We start from the raw sequence: 15,985 nt of genomic DNA on the forward strand, positions 1-15,985 counted from the left end.
TAATCCACGTAGACAAACACTTGGATTGATCCACTTGCATTTGGTTTAACTTGAACAGTTCGCACTGTAAGTAGACCATTCAGGCGTATTCCTTATATTCTTCCTCTTCCAGCTTTATCAATTGTGAACACTTGTAGCGTTGTAAACACATTCAGGCGTATTCCTTATATTCTTCCTCTTCCAGCTTTATCAATTGTAAACACTTGTAGCGTCGTGACACTTCTGTTTCTACTTTGCCGAATAATTTGTTAAGTTTCTACAGGATGTCTTCGAGACTCATTTCTGTGTATAGCAAGAAACAATGATCTATGCTGACTGGCAGGGTTATACTAACAGATCTTTTGCAGATTTAAGGATTATTGCGTAGATCTTTAAATTTATTACTAATATAAGAACGAATATTATCCACCGTCGGGGTAGATATGGGCACATCCGCAGTCACTTACACGACTTTCAGTGGCAAAATCAAACTTTAAATGTTAAATAAATCAAAAACAATTACATGTTTACAATTCTCCCTTAATACTTTTTTGTAGAACTTTAGGAGTACTATCAATGGTAAAAAAGGACCTCAGGTTCTAATCTTTCGGGATAAAAGCCACAAAACAGCGGTCACTCACGCGACTTCAAATATACATAACTTTAGACAGCATTGCTAATAATGGGAAAACTCTGCGAATTGTGTGAATATTTTGAACATTTTATATTCTTTACATGTATAAGAGATATTAAGCATTATTATTGCACTTTCAAAGAACAAGAACTAAGAACAAGAAGAAAAAATGATAAATGTGGTCTTTTTGTGTTTTTTTGCCGTTACTTCACGTATGAAAGCACAATTAAAGAAAATAAATTCTTCGGCTTTGGTTACGGAAATGCCCATATAAATATGGTTTTTCTAGGTGGAACTTCAAGTTCATTTTTTACTCTTAGAAATATCAGTCACAAGATTGGAAGCTTGAAAAGTTAGCAGCATTAGCATTAGCGATTATTGGGGTAATATTGGAAGTTGTGGAATAACAGTAGGTGCTGAGGGAGGAGAGGTCTCAATCGGTGTACTGCAACTATTTTAGTGGCGATATCACTAGGCGATAAATTGGAATGAAGCGCTGAAAGTGCCAGATTATTACCTGCTGAAATATTATTATTAGCATTGTTGCGTAACGGAGCCACAACTGGCGAGAGTATAATGTAATTAAACTATCACATTGAGCAACTACTAACGATTTTTTTCTTTTCGGTGAACCATCTGCAAACTCAAATTTATTAAACATTTTTTTCGAAATTTCTAGAGAGTGAACCGAATCGACTCCCCTTTTCAAGGTTTCGAGTTTAGCTTTCTTTACAGTTACAGTTAATGGTGTTTTTACACGATATGTATTTTACATATGTGCTGTCACTTATTCCATCCATATGTAATTCGTTGTGTGTGTCAAAATATGTAAATAAAGTGACAGCACATATGTAAAATACATATTGTGTAAAAACACCATAATTGGTACTGCCTAAAAGTATGCTAGGAATTTGATTTTAATAAGTTTACGTAGAAACACTATAATAAAAAAAAACAACACAAATTATAAAAATTTTTACTTATATTTTTATTTTTACTGTTAACAGAGACTTCACAATTCACTTTTGGTTGATTATGTCCATGCATAAATCTGAAGTAAATACTGATCATAAATATGCAAAATATATATAATAATATATACGCAATAAGATAATTAAGAGTAATGACCGACCATCGACCATTTTATAAGCTTGCGATATAGAGCTTAAACCGTTTAATATTTTTTCCGCTTTACTCCACCTACAATTAGTCAACTTTCTATTTAGTATAGACGGTATAAGACTACATATCATGCGTTGTCTAAAGTCTAAAAATCTTTTAAAAACGAGTTCATCTTCAATATGTTGATAGTTTGGGTAGGCTCTCTAAGACTTGATAGTTTAGTTTGATATTTGAAACACGTGTTAGTTAAGCGAAGGCTTAACAAATCGCCATTTAGTACATTTTTTTATGCCCGTGGGAGTATTATATTTTTTAAATTTCGACCTTGTGAGCCGTTCCAAGACGAACTCAAATCGTTTAATATTGTTTGCTCTGTTGTTATGATATCATAACACCGGAGGAAAAGCCATCTATTGGTTTTGTCGACGTATCAAATTGGTTTACGTTTTCTGTTGGTGAATGAAAATCTCGTGTCTATATTTGCTGCAGATAGTAAAGGTTGTTTTGCGTTCTGCTCTTGTTGAGTACTTGGTTTTTAATATAGTCGGTCGAATAGTTTTGTGCTAAACTATAGCACCACACTCTTCTTCGATTTTCCTCAAAAGCGTTATTTTAGATATTCGAGAGTTTAACATAAATGTTCTAATAATTATGGCATGTTTATTAATTTTGGGATTCGGACCACCTTCTCGCTTTAAGTCCAATATTTCCAAAAACTGAAAACATTTCCAACCTTTCGATTACACTTTATTACACAATTACACTGAATTACATCATAGGTTAACTTTTGTGTGTTGAGCACGCTTAAAAATTTTGTCATCAAATGATTCCCAATATAACGCAAAAACTGTAGAACACACAAAAACTAACAGCAACGTACCGTTATTTTTATAATAAAACAAAACAGAAGATGTTAAGTGGGCCGTAGACGATCATGCATGCATGACATCAAAATCGTATACGTGTGCATGAAGCTTCAGCGCACACGGTTCATGCATTCATTTTGGATTTGATTTCGTGCTGTGCAGACAATGTCGACAACGGACGAAACAATTTTTTCGATTTTGTCCTTGAGCTTACAAAATAGAGAAAATGCTGAAAAAGGTCTGAGAACGACTGGCATACATCTCTATACATCCATTCCCTTTGAAAAAACGTCACAAATGAGAATATGCACACACGTCAACATCGAACGTCATGCTTGCGAAAAATCAAAAATTTTTATTTTGCTTCATGCATCGTAGGTGTGACACATACATACAAATTTTCACTAACACCACAAAATGCATGTCATGCATGCATGATCGTTTACGGGCCACTTTACACTGGTAAAATTGTGATGTTGTGATATTTTTTTTTATTTTGTACTAAATTTTAATTTGTTTGACTCAAACTGTATTAAGTGCAGCAAGCCATTATGATAAATAGCAAGTAAATATTAAAAATAATATAATTAGTGTTACTTCGAGCTTCTACATGTACGAGAGTCAATTTACAAACTGATTCTTGGCATACTGTACTATACGTTGGAAATGTATTGACAAAAAGGTGGAGGTTATGAAAACGGTTGGTTGGAATTCCAAATTAGGGCCACTTACCGAAAGTGGTGGCAAACTGTTGCTAAAACCTTCAAAATACCTTAAATAGAGAGGAGCTATTTCAAACATGGACTTCTACTTTTTCCAAAGTTGTATGTAACCCTCCAAGAACCAGGATGCCTAATTACAACCCTTTCCGTTCCAAACGAAATTGAAACCATCAAAATACAATATATGGTATATGCCAAAAAATATTCCTTTTGCAATATCAAACATTCCAGGAGTTCTTGCAATGAGTGCACAAAATTTCACAGAAAATCATTATTTAATCGGAATTACAAAATGCACAACAATATTAAAGCCGACTCAATGTAATCAGCTACTATTTTCCCTTGTTTGCTCTTACAAAAATATTGTAAGGGCAAATAAATATTTGCCTGAAAAAAAAAACAAATGTTTGTTCTTATTCCTGCTTACTGTCAAAACAAGCTGACACAATACACATTTTTAAGAAAAGATGCCGCTTATATTCTTACTAAAAAAATAAATAGTTTAGTTGATCGAATACGAATACTCATTTTAACGAATTGAGTCAAATCCATATCTTTAAAATTGGTCAAAACCTTAAAACCGCCATTGCGGTTTTATTAAATTGTACATGGACTTCGCACCTTGCCTACGAATTTGAGCCACAAATAAAAATTGGAAAAAGAACATTACAAATCAAATGGTTCCATCGGTTTTCTTGGATCACATATTCAGATTTAGTAAAATGTGCGTCTTATTTTCAAATAAAGAAGGATGCGGAAAGTGCAACCAACAAGTTTCAAAAATAATTCTGTGTGGAAGGGAGTGCTTTACCTTTGGGGGAAGTAAAGACTCCGGAATGCTGTCGTTCGTCGTAAATAATCCGAATATAGGAAATTTGAGAGCGCTGTTGCGATACAGAGCGGATGGGAATGAAAAACTTAGAACAAGTTTGAGAGTACACCCAAAAATGCAATAATTGGAGAATAAACCCAGAAGTCTTTTGTTGAAGAAGTGAGAAGTGCTGTATTATGGAAGATATAGAGGAATATTTTAAAATTTAATTTCCAATAAATATGTAATGGATGCTAGATCAAATCATTCTTATTACATACAGCTGTAAAGTTAATTGTATTTCGATACTTATACATATATTAGTTATTCTAAAAATTATTAAAACATATGAAATTATACTTCTGTTTTCACTGAAAGAAAGAAATCATACAATTTTATGAAAAAGATTTTCGAAGTTGTAAGCAGGATGCAGAAACTGAAGTGGATCTGTGGACCACTATGTAGAAAGCAAAAGCACCCCGACCATCTAAAAGCATTTGGTGCGATTTAGATGTGGCGAAAATCTGTTTCAGATCTGATTTTTTTAATATACAATAAATTAAATATATACTCTATACGTTAAAAGTAATAAATTTATATATTTTTGTGATCTCAATGAATATTAGTATTGCCTTTGCTTAGAAGTACTATTTATATTTTCTAATAAACATATACGAATTTAACATGTTTTACAAATGATCTATATTAAAATAATATAAAATGTTTTATAATTTAATCATCGTACGTCCCTGATATAATATGAATATTAATTTCTGTGGTGAACATTGTCTTTATGATAAATGTATGCGTGTTCAAATGTGTATAATTTTCTTCCAATAAACTATTAAAATTATTAAAGGTTTTCTTTTTCGTAGGTCAAACTGGTCTGGTTATGGAAATACGAGGTTGGGATAACGAATCTTGTCGTAGTGTTGCTAATGTCTCTTGGGCCTCTGGATCTACAAATGTTTACCGTCTGGGACACAAAGGAAATGTCGATTTGAAATATGTTGCTGCCACAACAGGCGGATTTTATTACAAAGACCATATGCCAGTTTTAGGTGAGTTTTTTTATATGTATGTATATATGGTAAGGGTATACGAAATATTTAGTAGCAGGAAACTTCTCCCAATCCCCTAGAATGGTTGGTCAGCATGACAATGGACACAACACACTGATATTCCATACATTGAAAGTAATAATGGTCGAAAATGAACACCAATAATCTATGAAGTCAATAATCTATTTTGTGTGCCACTTTTGGGCATAAAGTAACTAGTGAACATAGGAACTAGCCATATAACTATACAATAGCAGACAATTTCTATTCATTGAACAACTGGGTACAGAAACATCTATAAAAATACAAAAACCTATGTATCTAAATAAGCTTATTAGCTAGAAATTTCAAACTTTGTGTCAGTTATTTATTTTGATATTCGATACCTATGTATTGAGACTAGTGATGTACGGTGAGAGCTTCATATCGAAAAAGCGATTGCCAAAGGTGCCCTGATGCCGCTTTGTTACAAGAGACATTTTGGTATAGAAGTTTTTTTTTTGTAAATAAGCTATTAAAAGCTTCTGTGGAGAATATCCCCAACAAAAAACTAAGGGAAATGATGAGGAACAGTGGCGAGATCCGAAACTAAAGTCTTCCCTGTCTTACTCCTTGGTGGACAATGCCATATTCCCCACTAATAGTTGTTTTCTATAAAAAACAGCAAACTGGGGTTACGCCTGACTATTTTGCAAAATCAAAATATTCCCCACTAATAGTTGATTTCATTTCTATTAATAACTAAAAAACAAATATAAAAAAGTTTACGATAAAAACACTATTAAATTATTTAGTTGTTCAATGCATTTTAATGTATTTATTCAATGTATTTTATTGTATCATTATACCCTACACAACTATGTTGTCAGGGTATTATAGCTTTGTGCAGCCCCAAATGTTTGTAACGCCGCGAAATATTGGTCCTAGACCCACCTTTAAGTATACCGACCGTCATATCTCGACTAGCTGAGTCGATCTAGACATGTGTGTCCGTCCGTCCGTCTGTCCGTCTGTCCATTATAGTTTGTAAACACGATACAGGCCACAGTTATGGACCAATCTTCACGAAATTTTGCATGTAGGATGGGTTCTGGCCAATGAAAACCCCTATTGTTTTTGGAAAAGATCGGGTAATATTTAGGGGATGAAATGGACCAAAAACATTATTTTTGTCGGTTTTTCTGGTCGCTCCAGAGGCCGCAATTATGGCCCAAATACCGCGAATTTTTGCATGGAGAAGGGGATCGGCCCAGAGAATAAGCATGCATGTTCTGATAAAGATCGGTCAATATTTAGCGGGTCAAATGGGCCCTGACTTTTGTGTGAAAAATGACAAAATTTGTATTCTATGGCATATATATTTACTCCTGGAGGATGTAGACCCGGGGAGTTGATAGCATATTCAAGAGGAGTGGTTGGCCTTTAAATTGATACCAAATATAGTGATGTATGTTACAGTCAAATATTTACAAGTGCTTACGTATTCAGATATTATTTAGTAACCCATTACCACATTAGAGGGGGAAATATCGCGCTGATGGCTTTGAAATGTTCATGAAGTTCCAGTTATGGTCAAGAACAACGCCTACAATTTTCGGTGATGATCAGATTAAAATTTTGGGATGAAATGGACCGAAACTTAATTTTTTTGTGTGTTATCGAGTCGAGTATAATCCGAAAATCACAACACAACCCACCGTGAAGGTAATCTGGACAAGTAATTAGAAGGACTGTACTGAATATTCGAAAAAAGTAAGGAAGAGGTGTTGTTGACCTCTAATCGGACAAGAGGGGGCAGATATCACGAAATATTACTCAGACTCGGAATAAACATCCTCAGAAAGTTAGAGTTCGTGGTAGTTGTGTAGGGTATCGTATGGTCGGCCGCGTCCGACTATACTGCTCCGCTCACTGGTTTTATTTTTATGATTTTCACAATTAATGAAAATGTAAAAGATACAAATGTTATGTAAATTTTAAAATTTCCGTAGGAACCAACAAATATTTATGTAGACATCTCCTTTTTAAAGAAACCTCATTTATTACGCAATAAGTCCAATAATATATAGCCCTGTTAGTAAAATATTGAAAAATTCATTTAATATTTTTCAGTCCACTGCCCAGAGAAGTACAGTGGACTAATTGATATACAGCTTAAAGCTTTGTCGAGTAAAATAAACTAAAAAAAACTAAATCTAAACTTTGATTCAATGAAGGAATTCTTTTGTATGACCAACGAAAAAGCGTACGGTCGAACATAGAGAATGGTGTTAGACCCATTTAACCTAAAGTGACCTACAGTTATGATCGTTAATACAGGCAAACAAAGAACGGTTACCCCCACCCAAGTTCATCAGTTGCCAGTTCCATGTTCTGGGAACGTACCTTGCGTTGCCATGACTGATGTGGTCCATAAGTCGACTAAATTACCAAACATCGAGTACGTCTTTGCGCGGGATTTGAAGAGCAATTATGGTCCACTGAAAGCTGCATTCAGTTGCTTGGAGAGATGGCATGACGTTTAGTGTGCTCTAAGCTTATTGTTGTCAATCTGTTGTGACTGACATTTTTCCTCTGATAAAAACTATTTAGTACTATAGATGCCATTATACATCGATTAATCCTTAAATACGCAATAATATACCGGTTTTTTAAATAAAACGACATGTACATTAAAACTTTTTACCGGGTTAACCTACTTTATGAGGATTTATTTGACATATATTTAATGCAATTGACAACTTAAACCCACTGGGTTTAATGAAATCCAGTAAAATGTAAATGTAATATATACGCCTTCGAAGTCGATGTATTCTATCTTTCAAGTTGTTATTTCAAATATTTAATCTACCAATTTGGCTGCATTTGGTCATTAATTTTGAAGATAAATGTGATTTTTTGGATGTTGGAAACCGCTAGGTACATACCAGGGTGGGTTTTCCAAATTGTAAATAGAAAAAATATATTAAGTAGTGAATGAAATGAAAAGAAGAATATCGAAAAATAGCGAGCGTTTTTCAATTTGTCTCCGCTTTGCTTAAAAAATAAAAATATAAGCACATAATAAAAATCCAATTTTACACTAATAACATTTTTATAGTGTCAATATAATAGAAAAACAATATAAAAAAACAACGTAATCCAGTTTTTTTAAATAAAAAAGAATAACAATAAAGACGAGCAAATTAACAAATCTCGCCGAATGTTTTCAACACCAACAACAAAAACAATCTACGCTACTCCCATATCATCGCAAAACAAATCAAAAATACTCCAACTCATAGAGGCGAAATTTTTTAAATAAAACGAAATAATGATTGCCAAAATAAAAATGAAAATGATAAAATGAAAAAGATTGAAAACAAACAACAAGACATTCAAGTCATACACAATGAAATAAAAATGTTAAAACAAAAAAATATCACGACAAGAAAATCGTTTATCATTTATTTTGTTGTTATGGAAAGCTTTTAAAAACCCAAGATCTTCATAAAATAAGATCTCCATAAATTCATGTAACTACAATGCGGGGAATCACCATTTTACTATTTGTACGCAGACTTTTCCTATGTTGTCAACTAGGATTTTTCATAAACTAATCGTTTTTAACAGTTTTGCCAGATCTACAATAATTTAAACGACATCGATTTCTTTGAAGACCTATAATCAAGCTTATGAAATAATATTGTGTAGAAAATAATTTTTGACAATTATAGAGTTAAGCGTAAGGTTGTACGCAGACTTTTTCTACTGAGTGTATGTGTCAGTTGCATGTTGTGTTTTTAAGTTATAATCTTCAGGTATCAAAAATATATATAAAAATTACGTATATGAATATATAATTACGTATATGTTCGTGATCACTAAACTCAAAATCTACTGCACCGATTTTGACAAAATTGTATGTACAGACACTATGGGGCGTCAGGAGTGTTTCTGTGTAGTTTGAAGTTCATCCAACAGGCGCAATATTTATTTTTTTTTTTTTTGTGTTTTGCACCGTAACTCAAGAACTACTGCAATCGACGTTAAGTATTTCGACACCAATTCATACATAATCTGTCTTCGTGAAAAGCGCTTGGGAATCAAACGAAAAAAAAAACGAAATAAAAAAGAAAAACATAGCTCAAGAACGTCTGCACCAATTTTGATGATTTCGAAGACTTATGAATCGTATGTGATCAAAATATGAATAGTAATTACGCCATCCATACTTATGTTTGGTGGAATAAGTTCCACCAATTGATAAACTGAAATACCATACATACTGACATAATTTAATAGTTAACCATAATAATATTACTTAACACATTCCCCACTAAAAAATAGTTGTTTTAATAAAAACAATAAACTGGGATTATGAAGGTTTACCGTTGCGAGGAAAATATTATGCGTTTTTTTATTGCGGAAACTTGACATAAATTAAATGGTAAAAAGTTTCTGAAATATATTTTTCATGAATTCGTTAATTTTTACAAAACCTAGATTGATGCAATTCTGATAGGGCAAAACAAGGTTAGTATATATATATATATATATATATATGTAGCTTATAGATCGAATCAAAAAAAATTAAGTTTTCGATCCAATTCATCCCAAAATGATTATCTGATTATCAAAATTATAGGCGTTGTCCTTGACCATAACTGGAATCTCATTGAACATTTCAAATATAATTTAATAATGGTTTATTAAATTATATCTGAATACGTAAGCACCTGTACATATTTAAGTGTAACTCCCACATCCGAGTACATACGACAATTTAAAGGTCAACCACTCCTCTTGGATATACTATCAACGCTATAGAATACAAATTTTGTCATTTATCACACAAAAGTCAGGGCCAATTTGAACAGCTAAATATTGACCGATCTTTAAAGATTAAAGATGAACCACGTAGTGTAGCCAAAGTGTATGATATGAATGATCGACGAATAAAAGTTCGTGAAATTGTTAATATCGAGGGCATCTCAAATGATCGAGTCCATTTAATTTTCCATGAAGAACTATAGATGAAAAAGCTTTCTGCAAGATGGATGCCGCATTTGTTAACAACCAATCAAAAACGCATAAGAATGAACATTTCTCAAGCTTGTTTGGATCGTTTTAAACGAAATAACATGAATTTTAAGCGTCGTTTCATAACTGTTGATGAGACATGGATCCACCACTATATTCCAGAGAGAAAAGAACAATCCAATCCAAACAATGGACTGAAGCTGAAGCCCAAAGAAAGCAAAAACAATTCAATCGGCTGGTATGAATATGAATATTTTAACAATGCATTATAGTTAGTTTGTCCTGTTTTTGAGTCAAAAGATCAGACAAATTTAAACATTTTAGTAAAAGTCTATCTAAAATGACTTATGTGTAAAAAATAAAAACAATTATTTTATTATAGTCAACTATGTAAATTTTGAATCGCTACACAAATGTATTAACAAATATTATATATTAAATAAACAGCATACACCACCGTTAATACTCTCCATGTTTAATTTTTATGTTTATGCTTTGCATTTAGCGGTTTTAAACTATTTAAATTTTTTTTATTACATTATATTAATTTTCAAAGTGAAGAGTTTGGCTACAATTTCCACTGCATTTAAGTCTTTTACGCAAAAAAACTTACAGAATCATAAAATTTGACATGTTTTCTTTTTATTGCCATCAAAAAATATATTATTTTCCAAAATTGAAAAAAATGACTTTTTGCCTAAAAATCTGTCCAAATTACCTATAGTGCAATGGCTAAAATCAACAAATTAAAGTACGAGTTATTTTACCACCCACCCTAAACTACTGATTTAGCTCCCAGTGTTTCCAAATCTAAAAAATTCAAAAAGAAAGATGCAATTACAGTTTTGAAGACCTTCAGGAAAACTATTTTATTCAAGGGATAGAATTTTTAGAAAGGCGTTGGACTAAGTGTATTAAAGTTTCAGGAGATTATATCTCTATCTCTATATATATAAAAATTACATGTATGTTCGTGATCGCTAAACTCCAAAACTATTGCACCGATTTTGACAAAATTGTGTGTGCAGACACTATGGGGCGTGAGGAGTGTTTCTGTGTAGTTTGAAGTTCATCCGACAGATGGCGCAATATTTTTTTTTTTTTGTGTTTTTGCAACGTAATAGCCTAGACAGACGACAGCCTTAATTTGCATTAACAGCCTTAATTCAAATTAACTTGTACATTATCCCCAGTTTTATGTGTTGTTAATGCGCAAAATCAAACTGAATTTATACTGAATAAGGTAATCTCAATATGGCAATGCTGTCGAAAATGAATTGTTTCTTTTCAAATTTATTTATATTTATGAAAATAAAAATAAGAAATGAAGGCAAATTTCAACCATTTTTTAAATGGGGAACTGTTTTGCTAAGATCATAGTTGCTATTCCTCCTTTATGTCATGTATCTATTTCCTAAAGATGTAATCCCGAAAAATATCGAAACAAATGTAAAAAAATTCATCCTACACACAGACCAACAATTGTTTTGAAGCAAAAAATGCAGAAACTCCCGTCTGTCATGGGTAAATATTAATTCAAATTAAGAAATTTTTAATGCAAATTAAGTCTGTCGTCTGTCTATGGTATTACCAACAAAAGCCTTAAGCTTGAAAAAGGCGTAAGAAAATAATGTAAAAGGTTATCGTAACAATTGTAGAAAAATCGAAACGGAACCCTCTTGGTAGTATTATTTGTGTAATACTACTAAACGCTCATTCTTGCAATTGTAGAATAAGCTTATAAATGTAATAGTAAATTAACATGTATATTGGCAATATTGCCAATTTTTTAATATACCATTTTCAAAAAATCGGGTTTTTCGTGGCACCTCAATGATTTTTGGTACACATATAGAGAAAAATGTCGTGACTCCGAAACCGTTCGCGATCAAAACGTTGACCAAAAACGTTGATATATGACTTCCTTTGTAAAATTAGAATATGAATTTGTTATAATAATCGCGAAAAAGTTGAATATTTTCGCGAAATGAGAGAAAAATAATAAAAATATAGGAGATTACGGAATTAGTTTCGTTATATTAATGACATATATCCACATAAAAATTACTTTAAAAATATCTGCATATTCTAATCACAACGATAAATCTAATCATATCAAAATCACACATGTCTGTGTAGCGGTTTGTAAACTACAGTGACAACAAAACAAGTTATTGGGGAAAAGTATTTGTTTTTGGTTCGAAGAAATAATGTCATCATATTTGTATATATGTATAGGCCTTGCGGATTATAGCAAGGCCCTTCCGATATATCTTGGGGTTTTATAAATAGGAATAAATCTTAAAATAAAACTATATTATGAAATATAAATTTTATATTGCATTTAATTCGCTTAATCCTCAAAATCATTTGATTGGGCATGCAGTTTCCATGAAATACTGAAGGTTATCTTCCAATCCATGAAATTTCATTTGACGGCTAAGATGTACTACGCGAATAATTTCCGAAAACTCCATATACCATTAACGCGCATCCGATTTCGGTGTGCACCCTAAAAAATACATCGATCTATAGCTGTTTCAATGCGGTGCATTAAGAACCATGGATGACCCAACTTACATTATTTTTGAGATAAATTGGGTACATCTCTTTCACAAAATGTTCCACCTTCGGATGTAATATTTATCTGAATCTATGCATACTACATACACAAAATATATTTCAAATTATTCAGATTCGCGAGTATATCCTGAAATTAATTTTTGGAAATTCCTGTTTGAATATTAAAAAGGGTGCTAAGAATGATTAAAATACGCTCTTTCTCACGAATGCTCTCGGCGTGAATTCGAATGTTTTCAATTTATCGCGAATGATAAAGTTACAATGAATGAACAAGCATTTGCAATCTCTCGCGAATGTTCGCATTGTACGAAAAATTCACGAACTATAAAATCTCGCTGCAAGCGTCGATTCGTTCGTTTGCAAACATTTGTTGCTGAAGAACATTCTTTTGAAAAACTCAAAAAACAAATGTTCGCGCATTGTTAAAAACAACAACAAACAAACATATCATAAAAAAGTAAACACACACAACGCATGAATGTGTGTGTAGCAGAAAGTATGTGGAATAACAAAACACATGTCCAACAACTATTGACGTTTGTTGTTATTTTTGTTACTATTTTGAGCATTCGCGAGAATTCGGGATGTTTGTCCTCATTAGTGAGAAAATGTCAGAAAGAACTTCAACCACCAAACAAAACGAACGATCATTTTTGTGTGCTCTCACTCGTTTGTTATGTGTGTGCGAACATTCTTTGGTGAATGCTCGTTTGGTAAAGAATTTATCGCCATAAATTCATTCGTAAAATGAGCACAAAACGAATATAATGTATTTTAATTTGTTTGCGAGCGAATTTTGGCGCACCCTGATATTAAAGCAAGAAAATTCAAAAAACATTCAAAATCGAGCTTCAAATTGTCAGCATAATTTAAAGGTAGATGCAATTAACATCTTGGTACATACGAGACGTAGTCCCCATTTTGTTGGCTTCTAGTTTTACTTTGACACGAAGACCGTGAAATAAGTCACTTAGTCACAAATCGATAGAGAACATAAAAAACTGGTTCGCCTCAATCTGTTTTTACACATTTTTTGAAATGAAAGGTTTGCAACGACAGATCTATTAACCCAAAACTATTCACTTCTTTTCATATACTTAAGTAATTCCAGAGTTATAAAGAGGTGAACCTGCGCTCCAGCTATGTTAAAAAATTGGATTTATATATATAGGGAGGAAAGTGTGAATCAAATTGGTGCAGTCGTTATAATTGGGGACATTTTTCACATCATGAAAAAATGGCGCGCTATATAGTTGCTTTGCGTTTTGCCCGATTAGAGATTGGGTGCTGAATTGATGCAATTATGATAGGGTAAAACAACGTTTGCCGGGTCTGCTAGTATATATATATAAATTACGTGTTGGTCAAAATCGGTGCAGTAGTTCTTGAGTTACGTTGCAAAAACACAAAAAAAAACTAAATATTGCGCCATCTGACGGATGAACTTCAAACTACACAGAAACACTCCTCAAGCCCCATTGTGTCTGTACATACAATTTTGTCAAAATCGGTGCAGTAGTTTTTGAGTTTAGCGATCACGAACATACACGTAATTTATATATATATAATATAGAGATATATATAGATTGCATTCATATATATCAGAAATGCGTTTATTTATTAAAAAATACATACAAAAATATTCGAAAATTAAAAAATTCAGATCAAAATGTATTAAAACATAAAATGACATAAAAACAAAAATTAATATAGTGAAAAATACCGTTATTTTCGTAGTCTTATTACCCCATTTGAAATTTTTGAGAAATCGAAGCCAAAAGTTAAAAACTCCGTTTTTTAATTGAGTTTACTGGGTATGTTCATAGGTGCCCCACCTGTGGTATTTTACGGAAATTTATAATAACTTTTTTTTATATATAGGAAATATATATGAAAGAAAATACATTAGTTATGTTTGAAACAATTGTTGGAATGCAAAACAATTGTTTAACGAAAGAAAACTATCACTGAATTCTTCCTGCGCCCTTACAACAAAAATATTAAAAACATAGTCACTCATGTAAATTTTGTCGACAACTGAAAAAGCTAGCCAAAATGGTTTACGCAGATAAAGAACAAGATTGACATATAAAAAAATTTGGTTGCGGGTCGGAAAAATTCTAAACCGAGATTTTAAGAGCGCTGTTCAAAGGTGCCCCACGTTCAATGGTGCCCCCCCTCTCCCTATCTATCTATATATATAAAAATTTCTTGTATGTTCGTGATCGCTAAACTCAAAAACTACTGCACCGATTTTGACAAAATTGTATGTACAGACACTATGGGGCGTCAGGAGTGTTTCTGTGTAGTTTGAATTTCATCCGTCAGATGGCGCAATATTTAGTTTTTTTTTTTGTGTTTTTCCAACGTAACTCAAGAACTACTGCACCGATTTTGACCAAAATCTAAGATGCGTATGAAGTGTTTCTGTGCAGTTTGAAGTTCATCCAACAGGCGCAATATTTATTTTTTTTTTTGTGTTTTTGCACCGTAACTCAAGAACTACTGAAATCGACGTTAAGTATTTCGACACCAATTCATACATAATCTGCCTTCGTGAAAAGCGCGTTGGAGTCAAACGAAAAAATTATACAAATGATGTTAACAATGTATAGCAACTTATTAATTGAGAACGGCGGGACCGATTTGACTAAGAGTTTTCATGAAAAAAAAATTTTTTTGGGAAAAACAGGCGAACATCTTGAAAAATATATTTTGAAGAAACGGCTTTACCTTCCATTATGTGAGGCATATACCATAAAGTACTATACCGACAGCTTACAGTTACTTCCTTACCCTACATGAAATATATAATTAAAGGCAATTTATAGTGTACTAGCAGACCCGGCAAACATTGTTTTGCCCTGTCAGAATTGCATCAATTTAGCACCCAATCTCTAATCGGGCAAAACGCAAAGAAACTATATAGCGCGCCATCTGTGGGACGAACTTAAAATTAAACTGTAACGCTTCTCACGTCCGATAGAGCAAATACATAAAATTTGGTCAAAATCGGTGCAGTAGTTCTTCAGATACGTTGCAAAAACACAAAAAATAAATATTGCGCCATCTGTCGGATGAACTTCAAACTACACAGAAACAGTCCTCACGCCCCATAGTGCATGTACATACAATTTGGTCAAAATCGGTGCAATAGTTTTTGAGTTTAGCGATCACGAATATAC

At 32.7% G+C, this 15,985-nt stretch overlaps 1 protein-coding gene across 1 annotated transcript in view; it reads left to right on the forward strand.

Annotated features, from left to right (window-relative positions):
- Window positions 1–15,985, forward strand: part of LOC133323083 (E3 ubiquitin-protein ligase MIB2-like) — a gene marked incomplete at its 3' end in the record, with an annotated part of 93,037 nt that overhangs the window by 48,061 nt on the left and 28,991 nt on the right. Inside the window, exon 5 of the mRNA XM_061532040.1 lies at window positions 5,010–5,195. Coding sequence (XP_061388024.1) covers window positions 5,010–5,195 — 186 coding nt within the window. The remainder of the gene's footprint in view (window positions 1–5,009; window positions 5,196–15,985) is intronic.

The sequence above is a fragment of the Musca vetustissima genome, unplaced genomic scaffold, assembly GCF_032173495.1.
Source record: "Musca vetustissima isolate MV318-11 ecotype Yass unplaced genomic scaffold, APGP_CSIRO_Mvet_v1 utg47419, whole genome shotgun sequence".
Lineage (NCBI taxonomy): Eukaryota > Metazoa > Arthropoda > Insecta > Diptera > Muscidae > Musca > Musca vetustissima.